Raw genomic sequence first — 22,911 nt, forward strand, 5'->3', positions numbered from 1 at the left:
TCGCACTGACAAATTCTGGCTCAGGAACTACGCTTAGCATATGTCAGGACAGGGCGTCCATTGAACTCTGCAGAAATTGTCGCTCAGAACGGCGTCCTCAAAATGACTGTATGATTGGTACCGTGCCGTCGACGCGTCTAGCTGGATACCCTGTACAACACCTGTCTATGCTCTCACGGCGTTTTATCAATGGCACTTGCTTTCGACGCACAAGTCTCTGGCCGGAATTCAACACCACACAGGGCTCGCGCAGGGGGTAGTACAAAAACAACAAGGGGCAGGTATTGATACATATCCATACAATACAACAGGACGGCCCGCTCACTACCACTCCACAACCTCGAGCCCAGGGTCTAACACCCGCGCACGCGCAATCGCCTCCAGCCGCTCCGCCTCTTCCCCACTCACCTCCGCCTTCCACACGCTCAGCACCGCGTCCTCCTCGTCCACGCACCGCAACACCTCCTCCACCCCGCGCTCCGCCACGCACGCGAGGTAGCAGCCCATCACGCTCATCGCGTCCGCCGTCCGCCCAGGCGGCACGCTGACGAGCACGCGCACCGCCTCCTGCGACGGGCTCCCCGCGAGGAACGGCGGGAGCGCGTCCGCCATGAAGTCGCGCGCGACCGCGAGCTGCGCGTCCGACAGCGCGAGCCGCTTCGACACCGAGCGCGCGGAGACCGTCGCGGGCAGCGGGAGGCGCAGGCGGCGCACGCCCCCGGCGCCGACCTCCACCCCGTCGTCCGACGTCGGCGGGGACACGGGCGAGCCGTACGGGGCGCGGCAGTTGAGGATCCCGCGGGTGCGCGGGTGCGCGGCGTAGTAGTCGATGTCGACGACGTGCGTGAAGCCCCACTCGGCGGCGTGCTTGACGCCCCCGAACGCGACCCACGCGCCGGGGATGATCGCTTGCAGGGACGGCTCGGTCTCGGGCGGCGCGCGGGGCTCGTACATGGCCTTGACGTCGGCGGGGGCGGGCTTCGGCGACGCGGGCTCGGAGGGGGGTGGCGCTGCGGGCGATGCGGGGGCAGGCACGGAGGGCATAGGAGGCGCGGGCTCGTTGGAGGCGTCATGCGCGCACGGTGCGCGCTGCCGCATGCTGCTACGGCGACGCGTCATGCGCGGAAGGTTCGTGCGATGGGGCTGAGGGTGTCCGCGCACGGCCCATGGGTCGACGGGCTTGCCAGGCGCCTTAGCGTTGATGGCGGTCTCCAGTACCAGGGAGAATTGAACGTTGCAGCGCTCACGGAGGGTGCGACTGGTGGTGGAGGGTGCGGGTGGGGGAAAGACTTGGAGTGGGGAAGAGGGGTATTGTTCCATCGAGACGAGGGTCTTAACGGCGGTCGGGATGCACAGACGCAGGGTGTCGGTCATTGCCGTCGTGGTAAAGTGCAGCGGATATCTCCTAACTGGCGGCTATATAGGGGTCGTTGCGGAAGGAAAGCCGAAGGCAGATGTCCTAAAGAGTTGCAAGTATCAAAGGCGAGATGAGGGAGGGAGGGAGGGATGCTGGGTTGGCGGTAGTCGATGAAGGACTCACTTTATGTGGAGAACAACACGAGTCTGCGTGGAGCGCAGTGAACACACGAGGCGTTTACGTGGATGAGGAACGATAAGGGGGCGCGGGATCAGGCGCAATCTGGTTGGTGAGTGAGGGTGAAGATGTGTTGCACGCTTGATCGTCGTTTCCTCGCCGCTCTTATAAACACCTCGCATGCGCGGCGTGTGCTAGGCGCTCTCCGCGCAAAGCCTTCCGCGCACACATCCGACGCCCCTCCAGAGCGGCGAGCGAGGGCGCAGCAGGTAACCTGGCGGAATCGGCTCCTATTGGACTTCCGCGCTCCTCAGTCGGAAGTCGGGCCTCGCTCGCCTGTCTGCGCTCTCGGGTTCGGACGCTTCGAGCTCGAGCGCGCCGCGCCGCATTTACGGACCGAGTACAAAGCCGCCTGGAAGCTTCGCAGACAGCGTTCGAACGTTCGACTGTCGACTTGTCCAGTCTCGCACTCTCGCGCGTACGTATCCGTTGCCCCGCGGGGGCGCGCGCGGCGATAAGAACTGGAAGATGAACGGTCGTGAGTAATCATGACATTGCGCCTGAGAGGAGACCCCTGCAGCCCGGATCGTAACTAGAGATACATTGCCCAAGATGATGTTCATCGCGTCGTGGGTCGCGCACGGCCCGCACCCTCCTCCCGCCCTCAGTTCTCGTTCGCGGGAAGCTTGAACATCCGCGAGCGTATCCGTCGCCGGTCCACCTCCGCCGCCGCGAGCTCCTTCTCGCGCTCGCGCGCCTCCATCTTGGCCTTCTGGACGCGCATCGCCTCCTTCATCGTCACCGCCCACTTCCACGGCTGGCTCGAGTCCGGGAGCGCGTTGAAGTACTCCCACCCGCCGACGCCGCCCCACCCGGTGCCGTACTTCTCCATGAGGTTCTCGATGCTCTGGACGACGTTGTCCGTCGAGACGTAGCCGTAGCCGTCGTTCGGGCTCGTGAGCACCGTCGCGGTGACGCGTGCGGGGTCAATGCCCTGGTCGTAGTTGATGATCGCCTCGTACTGGGTCTCGGGGAAGAAGGTGCCGAAGCCGGAGTAGAACTGCGCGTTGTAGAAGTCGATCTTATCGCCGAGCGTCTGCTCGAGGGTGATGTAGTCGAAGCCGGACAGGTTCCCGCTCTCGGTGAGCGCGCTCGCGACGGGCGCGAGCGTGATCAGGAACTCGTCCCCGAAGTCCGCCTTGAGCGTGGTGATGATGCGCGCGATCGTCTCCGACGACACGTACTCCTCAACGTCCAGGTCCATTCCGTCCAGGTTGTAGGTCGTGATCACCTCCTTGAGCGCGGGGTAGTAGGTGTCGAAGAGGTCGTCCGTCAGGCAGGCGTACGTCCCCGGTGCGGCGCCTCCGAGCATTCCGAGCACCTTCGTGCCTTCCCCTGCATCATCGCGATGTCCGGCCACATGGGGGCGAACCACGGGTCCGACGGCTGGAAGTCGTTCAGGTGGACGATGTCAGGGCCGACGTGGCCCATGTTGAGGTGGAAGGCGGCCAGGAGGAGGTGGGTCACGTAGCCGATGAGGGGGAGTGGGGAGACGTAGGTCCCGCTGTTGCCGTGCGAGTACTGGGTCTGGTAGTATAACACGACACGATTCGCGACTGCGACCATGGTGGCGAAGGGAAGTGGCGTAGAGGGGTTCCGTGGAGATGCGGACGGGCACGGGGGACGGCGTCGTTTCGGACGCCGATCTTATAGTCGCGTTTGCTGGGACGGTCTGCAGGATGGTGTAGACGCAACCAAGGTACGAGATCACGAGCGTCGAGTCCTGTGTCGAGAGGCATGTGGCTGAAGCTCTATCGGAACGCCGTGAGGGCATGGAAGCCGGACAAAAGGCTGGGCATCAGGAGAAACTGCCTTATTCAATGGCCGTCCTCGAGAATGAGAAGGGCCGCCGTCTTGATCTTCCTGGAATCCGATCGGCTGTGGATGCGGTGGTAGCCCCGTGCAAGCCGAATATGGCGTATTCACCTTGAGAGTGAATCTAACCCAATCACAGCCAACTATGATCAGTAACAGAATGTGCTAAAAGAGGATAACATACCGTTGATGGTTGCGGAAAGAGCTCGTTCTAGTGTCGGCGAGCGAACGTCGAGTCGGAAAGGTCAGGCACGATAGTTTGTCCGGACAAAGAAGACATATGTATATTACCTCCGCCTGATCGCGACCGCTCGCGTTCAGTCCACAATCGACCTCTTTGGCTTCTCAGGCGGCAACCTTCAAAGGACGCACGTCACCTTGTCATGAGGTCGGGACGTACCTCGAGCATGTGTCGCTCCGGCGATTGCTGATTTCCCATGTGGACGCATGCATTCGCATGGTCGCCGCCGCCGTGTTATCTGGCAGACGCAAGCAGTTACGCGTTTACCATGTATAGATGCTTGTGCTACAGAGTTCGCTGGAATTTGCAGCAACTCTGGTGGAAGGAGGATGAGGAGGAGAAGGAAGGGCGGTCTGGAGGCATATACTTGCGCGTATCACCTTACGTTCAGGGCAGGTCGGCGTCAGTACACGGGGCATGTATGGCAGCCACTGTTCGGCTAGTACCATGTGCTACCACTCTTCTGATCGCAATCACATCCCGGAATGCATCCTTCATGGCTACTGCTGCTCCTACTAATATTGCTGTGCAAGGCAGAATATCATGTCGGCTCTCAACGTTGGTCAAAATCTTACCCATGATCTAGATGCGGTTGCATTGCCAAAACAAGACACAGGATATTAGTAGATCACCTCGCCGACATACTCGTCTGTGTATTTGATGATCTGCCTCCAGACGCTTTTGAGAAAGGAACGTGAATGACAAGGCAAAATTTTCGGAGCAGTCGTGTTATGTGCCGGAGTCTTGGCAAACGTCGTCTGACGCTTGAGCATTCAATACACAGCGTGCGCAGACGTAGGACACCTCTTCTACGAATCGCCGACCATACAATTTCCTTACTCATTGCCATTGATCCTTCCCATGAGAAAGAAGCCATGTAGCGGTACATATGTGTTCTGCAACTTGGGGGCGGTCCGGGCTAACCGCGTCGGGGCGCTGGTAGATTCTCCCTGAGGATCTCGTCAACTGCTTGCAACCCACATGGCAGCCTCTGCCCTCCCCACCCAGCACATTCCCGAGTCTGCTTCAACCCATACATATGGGTTGTCTTCTCAATCATCTTGTGATTTTGACGCATTTTCCCCCCGCTTCATGCATGGCTTCATGGACAAGGCAGACCTCGCGGACTCGGAAAGAAAAGAGTTCCAGATCTTGACCGTCCAACCCCGCCGGAGAGCTCGGGTGTGGTTGTGACAAACTGGCCCGGGTTGTGTTCAATCTATTACATAGTTGGTTTGACCAGCCATTTCAACAGCACGCGCTTGATGTTGACGTTGAGATGTGCGTGGCACTATCTAATCTTATCATTACCGTGTTGTGCGCTTGGCCACGTTTACACTTTTACATGAACCTCGTATCGCCTTACTCGTGGCCGCAGCGATCGGCCCTTTGGCGCAGCGCGATGTCAGGCTTGTCGTCTCTGTCTCTGTCCCTGCGCAGCCTCGCGCAGCCGTCCACAAGTGCATCCCTCTGCCACTCGAAGCTTGACTCGACCCCGCGACTACCGCGCAGCCACATCGGTTCATACCGCAGACCCTAGTACACCAGGTGTGTGCCCTGACCACACCAGTAGCTCTCGTACGCTCGACTCACAGCGACATGTCCTACGACAAAGATTGCATGATCGTGGACAAGCCACCTCTCTTGGGCGACGAGGTCGAGCTCTCAACCGAGGACGCGCCCCCCTCCTATGATGCCCTCGACGACCTTCCCGTTCGCCCCCTCCCCACAAACGAAAAGGCCGGACCGTCCACACCCGCACCCGCACCCCCTCCTCCGCCCTCCTCTTCTTTATATCCCCACGACAAGCCCGCCCACGGGCCGGGGTCCGTCTCGCCCAAGGCCGCTGGCAAGCTCCCGTGGTTCACATTCGGGCCTTCCTTCCGCGCAGTCAAGGGCGTGCGCGCGACGCTCTCGGGCCTTCTCCGCGACCTCGTCAAGAACGGCGACCCGACGGCCGCGCGCGGCGTGCTCGAGTCGTGCGCGGACGCGTGTCAGACGTACGACCTCTCCCTCCCCTCCATCCTCCAGGAGCCTTCGCTCGAGGGCCACTCCGCCCTCTACTGGGCGGTCGTCAACCGCCCCGCCCCGCCCCCTCCCCCTTCACCCTCCACGTCGACGTCGACCAGCCCCCCAACACCAACGCCCGCGGACGCGGACGGCCCGGACCTGGTGACGGCGCTCCTGACGCACGCGGCGCCGCTCACGGACGCGACGGTGGACGAGCTCCGGCTCGCGTGCCTGCACACGACGGACAACGGGCTCTTCCAGCGGCTGCGGCGCACGCCCGCGTTCGCGCCGCTGTCGGGCAAGGAGGAGATCATCATGGGCGGGAGCGTGCCGGTGGACGACGTCGAGGTGCTGGACGTGCCCGAGGACGAGGGCGCGTTCGTCGCGCGCTTCCGCATCCCGCTCTTCCAGAAGCGCATGCGCGTGTCCGAGTCGATCGCGCTCGAGTTCATCGCGAAAGGTGCGTCCGAGGTCTCGCTTTGGCTCTCTCGTGCACCCCTCTGGTCGGACGGGATGCCGACGCTGACCGGCGCTCGACAGGCCGCATGTGGGAGCTCTCGCTCATCGTCGCCGCGGAGAACGAGCGGACGCGGCGGAAGCTCGGCCACCGCTCCTTCAAAACCGGCAGCTGGGTCCTCAAGCTCGCCCTGCTCAGCAGCAGCCCGCCCACCGTGATCGACTCCCGGTTCGTCATCGACGACCCCCGCACCCGCGCCGCGCCGCGCCTGTCGTCGTCGTCGTCGTCCTTCGCGCCGTCCGCGCCCGCCTCCCCATCGGCGTCGACGTCCGCCGCGGGTGCGCCGCGCTCGCTGTTCGGCGCGGTGAGCGACATGGTGGCCCGCGGGGAGTCCGCCGCGGGGGCGAAGGTGCGGCCCCCGGTGGAGGTGCGGCTGCGCTCGGCGGAGCAGCTCACCGCGCCGCGGGACAGGTGGGACACATGGGCCCGGGGGGTCATCGTCGCACTCGAGGGGAACGCGCTGGCGAACAGTCTGCAGTACCAGTGAGTCCCGTTTTACCGGGCTACGCGAGAAGGGGGCGCGGCCGCTGATGTACATTTCTCCCTCTGCGACAGGGGCTGCCCGTACTTGGAGCCAGACGGTGCGCTGGTTGCGAGGCTGGAGGCGCGGCTCGCCGCGCCGGGTTCGGATGCGGAGTGTGTTATATGCTAGGTTGTGTATGCTAGGTTCGGAGAGGTGGGTTTGTGCTCAGCTGTTTGCTGTGTGGGTCTTCTGCTGTTCTTATTTGAACTGGACGGTGTTCACATGTTTTGTACTTGTATGGTCTACAGCTATCATTCTACCTTGATCATGTTGTTCGGCAGTACTGCTAGTATGATTGAAGCCTCACGGTGCTTAAGAACGAGCAATATGACTTGCGTCTGGTGTCGGAAGTGATGAGGTACTGCTCACTCCGACACAAGCGTCATTCCGAGATCTAATGTCACGCTAAGCACAATGACCTTTGTTTGTGGTGACTGAGCGGCGTCATCGTAGACTGGTCACCGATCCTCGCTTGAAGTGATACTTATTAATCCACGTGTGTGACTGCCGCGAGAGCTTGCTCAGCTGAATGCGTTCTCGTCGGATCGCGACCGAGGCACAGTGGTGAAGAAGCCGTGTGGGACTGGGAGGGCGGCGAGAACGTATGGACAGGGCGAGAGGCAGAGAGGTTTGTGAAGGTGTATGTTACACTTACACAAACGAACGCAGAGCAAGCAAAGCACGGTGTTTTCTCATACGCACGTATCAGCCACTGCTGGGAGAGGATACCAGCGATCGGGATTAGGAGAGCGGGAGGTAGTGCGGCAAACGGTCGCGTAGTGGTCCAGATTGGCCCAAACGTCCTCCCTTCCAGGGTCGCGACTTGTCAGACAGCCCAAGACCACCTGGTGGAGCAACACGGGTGACGGCAGCCGTCGGCAGCCGCTGCCACGGCGAAGTGAGAGCAGGGTGCGCAGCGTTCAAGGGCTAATTTTGCTGGGATGCATCACGGTCGCGCTGGTTCTCCCGCAACTACCGCGTATAAACTAATAGCATTGACCGCGTCCCGGATGAGTTGGTTGCGGAGGAAGCTGGAGGCGAGAGAGCTGGCCCAGAGTCTCTCGGCGACGCCGGTCAGGGCCGAGTGATTTGCCGAGCGCGGCACCTCCGATTCTTGGCGCTAGTCCGCCTCCGCTCATCGCTGTTCTCGCTCCGACTGTGTGGAGATGTCGGCATGACCGCGTATATGCGCGCAGTGTGCACCTTTTTCCAGGTGCGAAACCAGTGAGAACGTCTGATCACCGTCACTCACTGCGCGCTCTCAAAGCTCGTTCTTTTGGGCGAAGGCCGACACTTGGGCAATTCTGGCGGGTCGTGTGTCGATTGCTCGATCATTCGTGCCGCTGACATGGGGGCCGCCGGATCGGAACAAGACGTGACATGCGCCAGTGAAAACGGTGCTGGGGAACGTTGATGGCTCGAGACAGGGACAGGCCAGCGGCGTTCGCAGCGACATGAGAAACCTTCGCATTGCTTGGCCTCGCAGAACTCCTCGGCCAATCGTGCCCACAAACTCTCCGCTCACCGTGTTGCTCTGGGGCGACTTCTCCGGCGGACTCGCTCGCGTGGCCGGTTCCTGATGGTAGAGGGCGAAGGTGAGTCCAAGTTAACCTTTGATCACGTACGTAACCTGCGCGGTCAGACCCCTGACCAGTGCGTCTTGTCTCGAACCTGGCGGTCCCCTCTTTCTGCCTTTCTTGGCCTCCTATACCTCTCTCCAGCCATGCCTTGGATTCTCTGACCACCTCTCCTTCCACCGGCACCTCAGGTCGGTATTGAGACGCACCCCCAGCAGGCCCACCTTCCTCTCGACTGGCTTGCAATTCCACCGGGTGAGCACACTACCCTTGCTTTGCTGAGCCCTCGCCCACTGACGTCGTCTACGCGTCTTCCAGCACCGCGCCCGTTCCCTGTGCTTTCCGTGGCGACTGCGACCCATCTCCCTCCGTTTTGTCAGGATTAAGCGAGCACACCGGCCTCGGACGCGGACCAGCCTTGGTGACCCGTCGTTTTAGTCCGCCGAAGGCAACCGACGTCGACCAGCGCTCCCACCCTCGCCCACTTCGCTACCATCTACGGCCGCATCTCTTCCGCTCCCCGGCTGATAGCCTCCAGCTTCGGCCTCGCCCGCGACGAACAGAAAATATCGCCCTTCCAGGTCGCGCCGAAGCGTTCTCATACGCATGTCGGGAGGGTTCACCGGCGCGGCGCTCGTCGCGCGCGTCGACGGATTCGAGGGTGCCGCAGGCTTTGGTGCGTTTACATTTCTTCATGAGTTCATCGGCCCCCCTTCCCCCGCTCGCGCCCACGGTCCCCCCATCAGGAGGCCTCCGTCCGCAGTTGCCGCCGCGCATCTCTCAGACGCCGTCAGCCACCGCTTGCTCGCTACGCTTCAGTTGCTTCCGCTGGGCTGGGACCGCCCGGCGGCAAGCTTCGCGCGTCATGACGGGCGCCCCAGCCTTAACATGTCGCGTCCGCGGTCGCCTCCTTCCTCTCTTTCCTTCCCCGCTCCCCCTGCGTTATCCTGCGTTCGCGACCGCGACCTCTCCTCCGTCATCGGTTCTGCCAGAGCCCGCGGCGGGTGAGCTGCAGTGCTGCTCGTCCTCGTTTCCGCGTTCCGTCCGTCCTCTGCTCCTTGTTCTCCGCCTCCTCTCGTGTCACCGCGCACCTCGCGGTTCATTGCTCATAGTACGCGATATGGTTCTAGAAGCCGGGCCGACCGCGCTAATCGCGCCAACGCTCCTCAGTGGCGCAGCCTGGTGCGTTCAAGTCGCGAACGCGCTAGCTTCCTGCATTGACATTGACATGGTCGCGTCGTGGTGGCAGCGTGGCTTTCGGCTCAACCTTGTGGTTTGACCTCCGACTCCTGCGCGGCAAGGTCGGGTGCCGAACGAGCGCGTTTCTGTTTTACCTTCCGGCGAGGTACCTGGGTATCCTCTCCATCGTGCTCCTCATGGTGTACAACGATACACTTCTGGCCATGGAACTCACGGTGAGTACTTCTTTGACACGCGGTCGTATGCGCGCGGTTATTCACGCATGATCTGCAGTCCGTTAGACGGGTTTGTTGGGTGCGTGCTCAACGGTGGATTCCGTTGGCGAGGTCGTATTGAACATGGTGACGCTACCCCTTAGGCCCTCTCTATGCTGTCTGCGATATTCTCCTCCGCTATCATGGTCGTCAAGTCGTGAGTCCTTGTACCTTGCTTGCATGCATGCGGCCTTTCATCGTATTGCGGCTGATGCCTTTTGGCGTCAAGCTCCTCTCTTGCACGACATTCCTACTTCATGCTGGCGCAAGAGTTACTCTGGCTTGGCTTCGCCATTATCCAGATGAGACGTATGCACGCATAGTATTCTCAGCGATCTCTAGCTAACCAACGGCACAGTTTTGGGATATACCCGCAATCCTTCGATGACGCCCCATCAGCTAGGTTGGCAGTTCGCAGACGGTGCAATAGGTGAGTTCAATCCCGTGTGTGTATCTACCGTGGGCTCAAATGCCGGGTCACACAGCCGTGGTTCTCTCCACGTGTAATTTCGCCGCCCCTCTCTACTCGGTCTTTTGGAAGACAAGGGACGAGCATCATTTCAATAGGAATGACTGCTGGAAGATGGCCACGGACGCATGCATACTGGAGTTCGGAACCGTATGGGTGTTGACGACGCTCACATGCGTAAGTGTACATTTGGTTGCACCGGGATCGTGGTTGAAGAGTCTGCCAGATCCTATTCTTTTTTGACCAAAATAAGAATGCCTGGCGGAGCTTCGTGAGTCGTTTGCAGATCTTGCCGAAATCATTTCTGACGCGTCGACCTATCTCCTCAGACCACCTCATCCGTTAGCTGTACGTGACTCATTTGAGGCTACTGCTCTTCGCGTACTGACGCGCTATTGTCGATTGCAGATATAGTAAGGTACATTGCGTCTTCTGCCCCCAACCTGTCCTATCTGCCTCGGGTGCTTACACCCCGTTTCGACTGTAGCTTGGTCATCTCGTGGCGGATCTACCACAAGTTCATGATGCACACCCGACACTCCGCCTCCGACACTCAATGTCCTTTCGCCGACAACTCCGTGCTGCTGCCCGTCGTCCGCGCCTCGTTCGCCTTCGTCTCCGCCAAGCTCAACTTGCCAGCGCGCTCCGCCGCCGCTTCGGGTGCCCTACGCGCCGTTTTCCCGAAGATGACCCTGGGTTGCTGCCGCGGTCCCAGGATCAGGTCGGTCGAAGAGGGTCGGGTGTCGATCGTCACGACCTCGCGCCGGCCAGGCACCAGTCGCGGCGCGCGAACGCACCAGCGTGCGTGCCGGCCCGAGGACAAGTCGCACTCGACCTACGCGCAGACGAGCCTGTTCGACTCGCGCGCGGGGTAGCCGGCCTGCCATCCGTCCACCCACGTCTCCCGACACAGGTTCAACAAAGAATCGCCCCGGCACTCGGCACCCGTTCCCCCACCTCGTCTTGACCAACCCTGAACCGGTCAGGACTCTGAGGACGGCTGAATGAGCGTAGGCGGGCTGGATGTGGTGCGCTGTGATGGGGGTTTGTGAGCTGGAAGAGAGGACTGACGAGGGCCTGCAGAGCAGGGTGCTTGGTACGTTGATGCGCCCCTCCTGCGGCTCGGGTGGATGACTCGAATGCCCAGGCTCTCGATCACTCTCCTCGTCCCTCGCCTTTGCCCTCTCAACCGGCTCCCCCACACTATCAACTCCCGCACCACTACCAACACCGCTCGCTCAACTCGCTCAAGCAGTCTGTCCCGTCGCTATCATCCATCGCAAGCTCTCACGAGCAACCCCCCTCAAAGTTCCAGAGGGCAGCCCCGAGTGCGCCCTCGAGTGCTCCGGAGACGCCGGCGCCTCCTCCCGCGAGCTGTCCCGCTCGCTCCATCTGTCCCTATGCCGGTGAAACGGCGCCGCACGTGTATCTCATCCCCGCCTCTCCCGCGCTTCTACCGCGAATGGGATGGGAGGGCGTGGGGCGGCCGCTTACCCACCCGACGTCTACGTGCACACACGAACGTTACGTCGGGTACGGGTACGGGCTGTACATTGGTTTTTCTACATACGGTCACTTGCGCACGGTCGAGACTTTTCCCCGGCTCCTTGCCTCGTCGGGCGCAGCTGGTTTCTGTTTCTCAACCTCTTCCTTCCTTTGTCCCTCCCCCTCTCCCTCTGCTCGCGCATGCTCTCATAAAGCTCCAATAAACCCAACCAAGCATATGTATCTTCCCTTGGGCTTGCTTATTGTATGTCCTATCTCGAGGTCTACGCCCCCTGACGCGCCGCGCCGTCCCCTGCTGTATATATAGTCTCCCCTTCCTGCACATGCACCACCCGACTTACGATCACTCGATATGACGTGTGGCATGTACTTACATCTCGCCCCTCTCATCCCTACTGCTCCCCTCCCCCAGGTTCCGTATCGCTTGGTTTCGCGCCTCCAGCATCCTTGCCCCCTTGTCGTGCCCCTCTGACCTGGATTCGGATCACTCATACACCCTTACCCCCAGCCTCGTATACTTCTGTAGCCCTCAGTAGATCTCGTAATACGAGCCGCCTCGCGTGTGCGGGCTTCCTCGTGCTTGAATCCGCTGTAGAGTGTGGGTGGGGTAGAAAAGCATGAAAGCTAGGTATAAAGCGCGAGAATACGTGGATCTACCAATAAGCAATATAACCAGCGCAGGTGCAAAGCATGCATAAAGTTCGTGGCGACGCGCGCGCCGCCTGATTCGTAAACTGGGTATGTCCCCCGGCCCTCGCCGCGTCCTCTACCTCCACCCCTTCGTACCCTCGTCTCGTCGCGCCCTCGTCTCGTGCGCCTACCTCCCCGCCTCCGTCCCCACTCGAACGCGCACCTCACGCGTCCTCGTCGCGCGGCGCGAGCGAGACGGAGAGCGGCATCGCGACCGCGTCCCCGATCGTGGGCACCGTCACGATCGCCGTCGTCCTCCGCACGCGCGCGGCGGCGTCGGTGGGCGCGAAGCGGAACTGCGAGACGAGCTCGACGAGGAACGCCTGGAGCTCGTAGATCCTGCGGGGTCGAGGTCAGCGGCGTTCGCACCCCGCCCTGAGGCCCGAGGGACGGACTCACGCGAACCGCCAGCCGATGCAGCCTCGAACGCCGCCCGCGAAGGTGAGCCTGGGAGCGCGGATAAGCGTGTGGGGGCACGGCGTTGGACGGGGGAGAGGCCGCGGGGCGCGAACCCGCGAAGCGTGCGTGCGAGCGCAGAAGGCAAAACGTTGTATCAGCGGCCGCACGAGAGGGAGGGAAAGGATGGAAAAGGGGGGCCATGAGAGCGGGAAGCCGTGGGGGTGACGTACAGGTTCGAGTACACGCCCACGTTCACTGCCGGCCGCGCCTTGGACGCGTCCAGCCAGCGGTCCGGGTTGAAGACGTCCGCGTCCGCGCCCCACACGTCTGGGTTCCTGCGTCCGCGCGGAGGCGAGAGATGCCAGACGGGTCAGCGGGTGCCCAAGGGGGACGGGCGGGCGGGCGCATTTCGGGAACGCACCGGTGGTACGCGCAGATGGAGAGGACGACGCGCAGGCCGGCGCGGATGGGCAGCTCCGTGACGACCCTGCCGGAGCGCGTCCGCAGCGGGACCGCGAGCGGGAGCACGTCCTGGCGCGCGCTCTGCCGGAAGAGGTGCGGCAGGGGCGGGTTGAAGCGGAGGTGCTCCTTGAGGACCGCCTGCAGGTACGGCATCGCCTCGAAGTCCGCGACGGTGAACTCGGCCGCGCCGCGCGCGACGAGCGCGCGCTCGGCGGCGTGGATCTCCGCGCGGAGGCGCGCCTGCACCGCGGGCTGGTGCGCGAGCTCGCGGAGGAGCCAGGAGAGCGTGTTCGAGGTCGTCTCCTGGCCGGCGAGCATGAGCGTGCGCATCTGCGCGACGATCTCGGCGTGGGACAGGCGCGACTCGCTCGGCTCCTTGGCGTTCTCCCGGACTGCGCGAGTGCGAGGCAGGGGGCAGGTGCCAAGGGTGCACGGATGTCCAGGTTGCCGGGGTGGGACGCGGCTCAGTCAGCGTTGCGCTCGCGAAGGCAACGGGTGGGGGGAGCGGCACGCACCGAGGATGCTCATGACGTCGCGGTGCTCCTTTCCTGAGAGCAGAGCCTCGGTCTTCATTTCGAGAAGTTCGTTGGCGACCTTGTGCGCCGCCTGACGGTTGATGCGTGCCTTCTCGAGCCCTTTGCTGGGAATGTTATCGTAGATGTAGTCCTGTATCCACATCGGGATGTAGTGCGCGACAGCCTGGGAGAATATTCGCGCATTGGATGGCGATGAGAAGATGCTAGCACTAAGCCGACATTCAGCAGTCGCATGCAGGCACGCTAAGCAGGAAAACGCTCACACCAGGTTCCGGTATGCTCCCCCCAACTCGCTCGCTTCGTTGCCCAGGACACCCAGTTTGTAATCGAAAGCCGCTGCAGGGTTCGGGAGGTACGTAAAGCTCTGCGCGCAACCATCATTCGGCCACATACCTTCCCCTATGGCTTCCAGGGTCGCAGGGGCTATCGACTCGTGCACATTGATTTCTGCCGCGCCGTGTTCAGTGCCCGCAAGCGTGTCCTTCCATTTGGAGGTGACCTGCACCAGTCCTGTGAGCATTCGGTGCCGCCACCGTGCCGTCCAAGGGCGTGGCAGGCCGCGTACCTGCTCCGCATAATGCCTGAACACGGGCAGCAGCGCCTTGGACTCGGGCGAGCCGAACGCGGGGAGCATCACCTTCCGCTGCCGCTGGTGGTCGTGTCCTGCGCGGCTGCGTGAGCGTCGCGCTGCGAACGCGCGGTGCGCACCCACACGAGCGACGTACTACGTACCTTCGGCCCACGTGAGCCCGGTGTCGCCGATGAGGCGCGAGATGACGCGGCGCTCGGGCTGCTTGGGGAAGTTGTAGCCGGAGGTGTGGAAGATGTACTGGAGCGCCTTCGGATCTGATATCCAGAGCATGTCTTCCTGCGGACAGACCCGGTCATCAGAACTTCGCGCGCGCGACAAATCAAGACGCCGGCGAGGGGTGGACGTGTGCCGGGGAGGGGAAGTGTGGGCGCGGAGTGATGGAATGGGGCCCGGGCACTCACTCCGAACGGCGCCTTCACGCGCGCGACCCCGCCGTACTCTCTCAGCCATTCATACTCCGTCTCGCCCGACTCCTCCTGGAAGAGCTCCGGCAAGTTACCTGGGGACGGGGAAGTGAAGAACGCCGTGTCAGGACGCGACGAGGACGCGGCACATCAGAACGCGCCAGTGCTCACCGAGCCAGAAAGACTTCGGCTGGGGGCCCTGGACGTCGGACAGGGAGGGTCGCGTCCACAGCCTGTAGAGACCGAAGACCAGCGCCCCGACTCCGAGGACGACCACGGGTGAACGGTTGTCCATGACGGTCGCGGGGAGGGCGCGATCCGAGACTCGAGGGAGCTGGGGGTGGATATGACGAGAGCGCGGCAGATTACCCGCTGGCCGCGGCTTTTATATGGACGTGGGAGGTCTGCGGCCGTTTTGCTGGGATTTGCGAGGCCCTGACGCGTGGCGTGTGGGAGCGTTGACGGACGAGACCGTCGAAGAGTCTTACGAGATTCCTTCGACGCACGAGGCCTGGGGCGAGTCCGATGAGACGGCCTTCCAAGACAAGTACTAGTGTGATGTCCGTGCGGGATTGCAACCGCAACGCAATGTCGAACGGCAACGTGCGGCAGGGCGACCGAGAGCACTGTCGGATGGTTTCAGCGCAACAGCGGGACTCGTAAGGACTGGGAGTCACCATACGAATGCGGTATGTAGACTGAGGAACAAACTCATAGTTTCAGTCGGAGAGCTGTCGTCGTGTGCATGAACGGACTTGTCTGGAAACAGGACGACATTGATCAGGTCGGCGATGAGCGCTTGAGGGCTGCATCCACTTACGGCATTGACAGACAGCGTGGCGCGTCCCTGACATGTCGCGTCCCTGGAAAACAGTAATGAGGCCTGACAGCACGACCTAACTCATGTAAAACAGCGACAGGAGAGTCGTCATCAGTGGTTGTCGGAGCCATAAACACTAGGAGAAAAGGAATGGCCAACGCCGGGGTCGAACCGACGACCTTGGCGTTATTAGCACCACGCTCTAACCAACTGAGCTAGTCGGCCATTAGAAGTGCATTCCGCAACAGTAGTAATGTTTAGACATTTTCCCCGGAAGCTGCGCCCGATATCTACCACAACGATCACTACAGAATGCAACAACTCAACATTTTAGTGGCTGACCGTCCCTGAGAAGGTTCGGCAACGTCGGTAATGCCACGGAGGATGAAGGTGGAGTGAGAAACATTGGCACCATCAGAGACCAGGAGAGCACATGGACAACATACATAGGTCATACTGTTGTACTGGAATGTGCGCCGTCAGATGTTGAAGATAGCGTGTACGGAACGGAAGAGGCTCACCGGCGCCGTCGAGACTCTCTCGGCCTCGTCGACAGCGGGTTAATACAATCACATCTATCCCGAGTTCCGAGATCGACGGATCTACTGGCCACGCGCCTTGGGCAGGTCGCCATGTGCAATGATGTGCTCTTGCGCTGGAGCGTCTCGCGCACTTCGTCGAAGTCCCAGCTGGAGAAGAACGGCGCACAGAGCTGATGATCGTCGGCACCCGGACGGATGCCCCGAAGGTCGAGCATAAAGCGGCACAGGAGAATGTCCGTCAAGCTGCGGACGACATTAGTTCACAGAGTGAGGCCATGGACAACAGAACCGACGTTTCATCGAAAAATGTCCAAGAGAAAAGAAACGCGGTTGTCTAAGAGTTTGGGGCGATCAGCGGTATGTCAAGCGAGACGTTCAAAAAATTAAGGCCCGAAGGGACATACGGGTCGATGCTGCAGCGTGACCGTGAGTCTATGCGGCTCATCGATGCGCAACAATTTGGAACCTACTGTTCGAGCGTACACGTTGAATGCTTTAACTGCGACCAAGCCTCTGGGAAACGCCGAGTCACGGTTATTGATCGCGAAGCATGTTGAACGAACAACCCATAAGTCGAAGCGACGTACACAAAGTAGATCGTCCCTATCGGCATGTTGTGGTAAGGTGAGAGTTTTCGTCGAGATAAGGAATGACTTACCGTCTCGAAGTAAGAGAGACGTCAGAGGAGTAGGTTTCCCTAGTGACCTGAACGTCTTATAGATCTCGGCGGTTCGCAACCACGTAACAATCAGCAATATCGCCTCCGAGACTATTGTTCCCAGGATCGACCACTCCGAAGCTGGAGTCGGTTAATCATCAAGCACTCCACTCAACATCAGTAGTGAACTACCGCACCTCTAGAAAGATCTGGGTTAACTTCACATTTGTCTGCGCTCCCCATCTACGGCACCGTCACGCTCGGGCAGAACTCACACGTGTGCCAGGTTCTCCGGAGGCCAGACCAATCCGTCGTAGTTTCGTATACAGCCCCGAGGTGGACCGACGTACAACACATGGTATGAGGTGCTCGAAACCTGCAAGATTCCGGGATGGATGAGCTTAGCGCTCACGCGACCTGGTTACGTACGTACCGCGTAAAGCACCGGCCGCACTAGACTGAGAGGCACAATCGCAAGAAGCGATTTCCAGTGACACCCCCAGATCGCGGTGGTGCGTACACACGTGAAGACTACCGCAGCTGGTGAGTTCAAACGAAAGGGCACCAGCTGACTCTACTCACACGCCAACCCAAAATACTTTATGATTGCCACAACGTCTTGCAAACGGTTGACAACCTCACAGCTGTTCGTAGATTTAACCCTGGAAACGGCGCCGCGATGCGTCCGCACTTGACTCACCTCTGTAAGTCATCGTCAGAGACGAGCCACGCGATGTGAATCCTGCAGCACTGACATACCTGAGGGCTGGAACTCCAGAAAAACGACGTTATCAACGTCCACTTGACGACCAAGGATGTGTACCGGTTGACCAGATATATCCAGGTAACCGGCGAGAAACGCCGTCGCCATATACGAGAGATTTCCACCGGGAGGAGCACCGTCCAGTCGAAGACGAGCAACGCTGGATTCAAAATGCGGAGGAGTATAAGAGGCTATGCCAGCCCAAAGAGACTCTTGAGAGTACACACATGCGGAGGCTACGAGGCACGTGTGTATTGTGATACTAAGGGAGCAAAACGTGAGCTTGAGCGACAAAATGCACTGATATCACGTACGCGAATGAATAGCGGTCCACATCCATTGTGCGGTAGGAGGTATTCCGAGGGCCGTATCTACACTGTGAGACGGAGGAAATGACGCTGCCCAGGTGGCGGAAATATGAATGCCTGTGGGGTCGTAGCACGCAGGGACAGACGACAGTGTAGGGAGCGGGGTTGGTTGCGAAAAAATCAGTGGGAAGGGATATTATGTACGACCGACGCCTCGCGCATGGCGCGATTGCCGAGTTTCTGACGCCGACTCCAGCGGCTTTGCAGGCAGGCGACTGCGAGCTCGTCGCGCGAACGGGCGGGGTCGAAGGGTCGAAGGGCGCGTGGCGACGTCGAGCGGCAGGGACCGGCGTGGGGGAGAACCAGTCGGCGATCGGCGGCGGCAGCGGGAGGCTCGCGGAAACTGGCAGGATCGGCGCAAGGTCGCGGGGTCTGCTATACTTATCTAGCTGCGCAGGGGCTTTGACTCCGGACAGCTGTCACCGTTGCCAGCGATTGTGTGGCGGGAACGCAGCGTGGACTTGGCGAGCTTGGAGGGGCGAACAGTGCGAGAAGCGGACGTTTAGTGGATGACATATATACCTGCGCTCGGGACGGCGCCCTGTAAGCAGCCCTGGATGGTTGAGGCGGGGACGGCGGGCGAGCTTCTAGCCGGGCGTCCTGGGATATTCGCATGCCTTGAGCGGCTCACCTGACGCGATTTCACTTCAACCTGCTGTTCAACACGACGCAAGTCGATTTCAGGCCGGGCCCTGTCGCAGAATGAGCGCGTCCTCGGACAGAATTCATATTCCAATATTCCAGGCCATCATACTCACGTCATGTTTCGGAACCTGAGAGAAAGTCTCCCACACGGTACGCCACTAATCTGGACACCGACATTCTCGGCATCGAAAGCCATGACTTATCGTACCGCCGGCACTGTGAGGAATGGAAGATCAGCTCCGAGAAAAAAACGAAATCAATGCTTTGGGCGTTCAGCGGCTGTATGTAAGGGGACCGTCAGATGACGACAAACGAGCACTGTGCGAAACGTACAGTCGGTTCACAGGAAAGACAGTACAGTTCCTTCGTTGCTGAGCGCTGAGAAATGCGTAGTCGGCCGCAGAGACTTCAAGGGCGCATGGCCGTAGATTGTTCACGTTCGCGGTGACGAAGAGTTTTGCATAATCTTGAATAGCACTACGTCAAACTTACATTCTTCTCCATCTAGTCCACACCCTCGCTCTTCCATCCTCCGAGGTGGTGCGACAGCCCTACAGCCACAGGAACCCAGTCGGTGCCTCGAGCTCGACGCTCGCAACCTCCTTCAACCCCGCCCCGCCCTCGACGCGCTCGAACACCTTCACGCCCCCGCCCTGCGCCCCGCCCGCGACGAGCCAGCGGTCGTCCGCGCCCCCGAAGACCATCCCGCGCAGGTGCTTGAGCCCCGAGCGCACCTCGCGCACGAGCGCGATCTTGCCCCCCGCGTCAACCGCGCCGAAGACCGCGATCGTGTCCCCGAGCGGCGACGGGTCGTTCCGGTTCGAGACGTACACGAGCGCGCGCGGGAACGCGGCGGACGGCGGCGGGGCGAGGACCTCGGCGGCGAGCATCGCCGCGGCGTGCTCCGGCGGCGGGGGCGCGGCCATCGTCGGCACGGTGTCGAGGAGCGTCGCGGGCGCGGGGAGCGGCGGCAGGCGGTGCGCAGCGAGCTCGGAGGAGAGCTCGAGGACGGTGTACATCACGTCGCCTGCGTGCGGGGGCGTGGGAGGAGGAGAGAAGAAGGGAGGGACGCGGTCAGGTGATCGCGGTGGATGGGAGGGGGGGAAAGACGCATCGGTCGACGGCGCGCAGAGGAGGAAGGAGGTGGGACGTACCGTGGAATGCGACGTGTCTAGGGCCCGAGCCAGGCTTGAAGTCGACGGTGCCCTTCTCCTCCCACTGCCCGTCCTTGCGCACCAGTCGGCGCACCTTGTCCGCGCCGAGGTCGGGGACGAGGAGCTCCGGGTAGCTAGGGTGGGGTGCGACTTGGTGAAGGTGCGACGCTTCCTGGCGGTCGGTGTTGGGACCAGTGCCAGAGAAGGTGATCGTAGGTGCCGGGGAAGTTGTGGAGATGTAGGACGGAGAGGATGTGATGGGGACTGCAGTGAAGGCACCAGAAGAATACTATCGCTGGCAAGCATCAGCTCCTTGTATGCGGGTGTGGACCGGGAGGAAGCAATGAGGAAGAAGGGTACGCACATTGGCAACGAGTATCTCATCAGGCTCGCTGAGTGTAACCAGAGAGCACGGATCCTTCCCGCCGGTGGATCTCTCGCATACATGGGTAAGCCGCCCCTCATCGCCCACCTTGAACACTATGAGCCTCCCATCGTCTTGCTCGAGCGCGGTGAAGACGATGCTCTTGTCGGTCGGGTGTGGGGTGATCCAGGACGGGTGATGGCCGACCGAGATGGTGGAGGTAAGGGAAAGAGAGGGCGTGGGCGCGTCGGGGTCGAACGCGAGCGTCGAGACCTCGTTTGCGTACGACGCGACGAGGATGTGGTAGACCATCTCGTCCCGGTGTGAGCGACGGCGGGTTAGGGGGCTTATCGCTGCTGCACGCGCGAGGCTTATATGGCCTAAACTCGGGCCCGCCATCGCGCGTCGCCGCCTCCTCCATCTCCCGGCGGCGTCCGAGGAATGTCCGCGCCGATATCGATGTCTCGACCACGGCGCGAGGGAGGCGCGCGAGAGCAGGCCGCGTTGAGTCGCCGTCGGGGTGCGCGGGCGAGGAGAGGGGGTGAACGGCGGTGCGCAGGACGCGGTGCGCACTCGCGAACGCACTTGAGCCGCGAAGCACGCTCGCGCGCGACCGCGCTCCGACATTTCTGCGGCTGCTCCTCCTCAAGCATCTATCGAGCGCCCGCCCCTCTATGCCCACATATGGGTGCACGCTCAAGGTTACCCGACGGCCACGATTTCACCGAGCCCGACGGTGCAGGGAGGCCCCTTCCCCCTCCACGTCTGGATGTCGACTCTGTGCGACGAAGCAGACCGACTTTTCGCCGGTGGTGGAGAGCGAGAGCGTTGAGGTGTGGGTGAACATGCTACCGTCGGACTCTTGCCGGCCATGGTGCACACCTTCGGCCGGCAGAATAGACCATGCAATCGAAGATGCACTCAACACTGCTATTCGCACATTCCGCTCACTTCGTAACCAGCTCGATCTGGATCACGTTCTCGATCATCTCCTTCCACCCCATCGGCGTGAGGTCGAGCGGGTCTTGGTCCGCGGCACCGTAGATGTCGTGAAACGTCGCCATCAGCTTGTGCTTGCGCGCAAAATCGGCGTCGTAGTGCGTCTCCGTCACGAACTTCTCCCCAGGTGAATTGGGTTGCCATACGCGGGCCTCAAAAATCCACACGAGAAGCTCCTGGATGCATTCGTATGAGCCTAGGCGGTGGGACGGAGAAGACGACTCACATCTCGACCCATCGACGCAAGGCTCTTCCGGCTGCATGCGCCCTTCCACGGTCCGTGGGTGAGGATTATATGAGGCACAGGCCAAATTCCTCGTTTCGGGCCAACGGGGCCAAAACCTATCCATATCGCAAGGGGATAGGCTCGTCAATCTCTGCCCGCCTGAGGTTCCCAACGTCTCTCGTTACTCACTCGAGGTTTCAACTTGAGGCTGGCTGTGGTAGTAAGAGTCGTCAGGTGATCTCCAGCTTCCCGGTGGTACTTGCACATGTACAGGCATGGATCGGGTACACAGTCGGCACTTGAAACGGTCAGAGTTCGACCGGAGGAGGAGGATGGACACCGAGTGTCGCTTTGGTCAGGAAGAGAAGGACATCGGAAATGAACGCAAGCCTTGCTCAGGTGTCACCCATCTTGGAGTCCACGTCTATGATCCATCTCATCTCATCTCATCCCACGGGCCAGCCACAATGACGAAGTCGCCGATACAAATGTCCAGGTCCGAGGGGCAGCATACTTATGCCAGCATCGAATCCAAGAGCTTGTTCGTACGCCGCGTTTGGGTGGAACCGATGCTCGTTTCTGGGTGCTCCAATTCATCGTACTATGTAACGTTCTTGTCTAAGTTTGCCTACTTCAACGGGAATGAGTCGGAGGTGTAGAAACCTGGCCCCAGCTGCTTGGCTCCAACTTGGTAGAAGCCGCCCTGAACCCGAGTGCACGCCAAGTTGAAGCGCGAAGATTTCTTGTCGGGGGCCTTGTGAGGGTGAGTCAGGAGGAGGTTCAAAGGTCGGTGTTGGATTCCTTGGCTGACGAGGCCCGCGCGGCCGGCTATGCCAGCACAGCTTGCACGTGCCTATATGATACCCGAGGCGGTCGCAACATAACAGACACCCTGTACACTGATCAACGTTCCAACCACCTTCTCACTAAAGATGTGCGTTTGTCGGTCGGTTCATACGCGAAGAGCTGAACACCTCTAGGCTCTCATGGAACTTTTCCTCTGTCGTGTCTCCGCGCGGGCACGTGCCCTTGACCCGATCGGGCTCTGAGCTGAGACTCAAGTCTCACACCGATCAGCCGGATCCCTGGAGACCAGTCCGAGTCTCAGAGGCTGAGTGAGTCGCACGCGACTGAGACAGTAGCTGACACTGCGCAACCAGGGCTCCATCAGGGGCATGTGCGCCTGGGAAGCTCATAGTGGGCATTCCCGACGCTGGCAGGACCTTTCAACACTACCGAGGCTGACAGTGAAAACGAATGCCAGCCCTGCTGCCCACGTCTTCTGCAGGGCCGGTCTACATTGTCGGACTTGAACGACTAACTTCTCCTCAGCTCTCTGGAGCCAAGCAGTGTCTACTCTTGTCTACTTGGCCTCTCGCCGTGCTCGATCAACAGAACTACATCGGGTTTCACTGTTTCAGACATCCATATGCAACCATCACGGGCTAGCCTGAGTGAACCCGCTGGTACTTAACACGCCCTGGCTTCCCCCACACCTTCCCTAGTTCTCTCTCCAGGTTCACGAGCCATGTTGGCGACTGTGCCTTTGTCGCTCGTTATCTCACTTTCGCTTCTTCCTCTCG

General features: G+C 60.8%; 7 protein-coding genes and 1 non-coding gene across 8 annotated transcripts; 2 read left to right on the forward strand and 6 right to left on the reverse strand.

Moving 5' to 3' along the window:
• Positions 1-324: 324 nt before the first annotated feature.
• Positions 325-1,374, reverse strand: BXZ73DRAFT_45544 (uncharacterized protein; the record flags this gene model as incomplete). Its single annotated transcript, XM_048019531.1, has 2 exons — positions 325-927; positions 964-1,374. The coding sequence occupies 2 exons, from the start codon at positions 1,372-1,374 to the stop codon at positions 325-327; spliced, it is 1,014 nt and encodes a 337-aa protein (XP_047878762.1).
• Positions 1,375-2,198: 824 nt separating this feature from the next.
• On the reverse strand, positions 2,199-3,160 carry BXZ73DRAFT_76849 (endo-beta-N-acetylglucosaminidase; the record flags this gene model as incomplete). Its single annotated transcript, XM_048022521.1, is given in 3 exon segments — positions 2,199-2,896; positions 2,916-2,929; positions 2,967-3,160. 3 exon segments carry the CDS (start codon positions 3,158-3,160, stop codon positions 2,199-2,201), a joined length of 906 nt encoding a protein of 301 aa, XP_047878763.1.
• A 2,110-nt stretch (positions 3,161-5,270) lies between these two features.
• Positions 5,271-6,829, forward strand: BXZ73DRAFT_89516 (uncharacterized protein; the record flags this gene model as incomplete). Its single annotated transcript, XM_048025310.1, has 3 exons — positions 5,271-6,120; positions 6,201-6,660; positions 6,733-6,829. The coding sequence occupies 3 exons, from the start codon at positions 5,271-5,273 to the stop codon at positions 6,827-6,829; spliced, it is 1,407 nt and encodes a 468-aa protein (XP_047878764.1).
• A 2,054-nt stretch (positions 6,830-8,883) lies between these two features.
• On the forward strand, positions 8,884-11,075 carry BXZ73DRAFT_100535 (uncharacterized protein; the record flags this gene model as incomplete). The annotated part of the gene is made up of 12 exons (XM_048014603.1): positions 8,884-8,953; positions 9,408-9,459; positions 9,527-9,692; positions 9,751-9,771; positions 9,836-9,888; positions 9,961-10,040; positions 10,090-10,161; positions 10,217-10,377; positions 10,427-10,471; positions 10,530-10,548; positions 10,609-10,618; positions 10,688-11,075. 12 exons carry the CDS (start codon positions 8,884-8,886, stop codon positions 11,073-11,075), a joined length of 1,137 nt encoding a protein of 378 aa, XP_047878765.1.
• A 1,485-nt stretch (positions 11,076-12,560) lies between these two features.
• Positions 12,561-15,084, reverse strand: BXZ73DRAFT_100536 (cytochrome P450; the record flags this gene model as incomplete). Its single annotated transcript, XM_048014604.1, has 11 exons — positions 12,561-12,735; positions 12,796-12,843; positions 13,026-13,130; positions 13,217-13,649; positions 13,773-14,002; positions 14,057-14,129; positions 14,187-14,292; positions 14,359-14,456; positions 14,526-14,661; positions 14,787-14,884; positions 14,961-15,084. 11 exons carry the CDS (start codon positions 15,082-15,084, stop codon positions 12,561-12,563), a joined length of 1,626 nt encoding a protein of 541 aa, XP_047878766.1.
• Positions 15,085-15,760: 676 nt separating this feature from the next.
• On the reverse strand, positions 15,761-15,834 carry BXZ73DRAFT_t89. Its single transcript has one exon. It is a non-coding gene; the product is annotated as a tRNA-Ile (tRNA).
• Positions 15,835-19,136: 3,302 nt separating this feature from the next.
• On the reverse strand, positions 19,137-20,415 carry BXZ73DRAFT_45499 (putative isomerase YbhE; the record flags this gene model as incomplete). The annotated part of the gene is made up of 3 exons (XM_048019522.1): positions 19,137-19,612; positions 19,740-20,028; positions 20,104-20,415. 3 exons carry the CDS (start codon positions 20,413-20,415, stop codon positions 19,137-19,139), a joined length of 1,077 nt encoding a protein of 358 aa, XP_047878767.1.
• Positions 20,416-21,050: 635 nt separating this feature from the next.
• BXZ73DRAFT_100538 (uncharacterized protein) lies at positions 21,051-21,340 on the reverse strand (the record flags this gene model as incomplete). The annotated part of the gene is made up of 2 exons (XM_048014605.1): positions 21,051-21,278; positions 21,329-21,340. The coding sequence occupies 2 exons, from the start codon at positions 21,338-21,340 to the stop codon at positions 21,051-21,053; spliced, it is 240 nt and encodes a 79-aa protein (XP_047878768.1).
• Between the last annotated feature and the right edge of the window lie 1,571 nt (positions 21,341-22,911).

This window comes from Epithele typhae (assembly GCF_022376455.1).
Source record: "Epithele typhae strain CBS 203.58 chromosome Unknown BXZ73scaffold_18, whole genome shotgun sequence".
NCBI lineage: Eukaryota > Fungi > Basidiomycota > Agaricomycetes > Polyporales > Epitheliaceae > Epithele > Epithele typhae.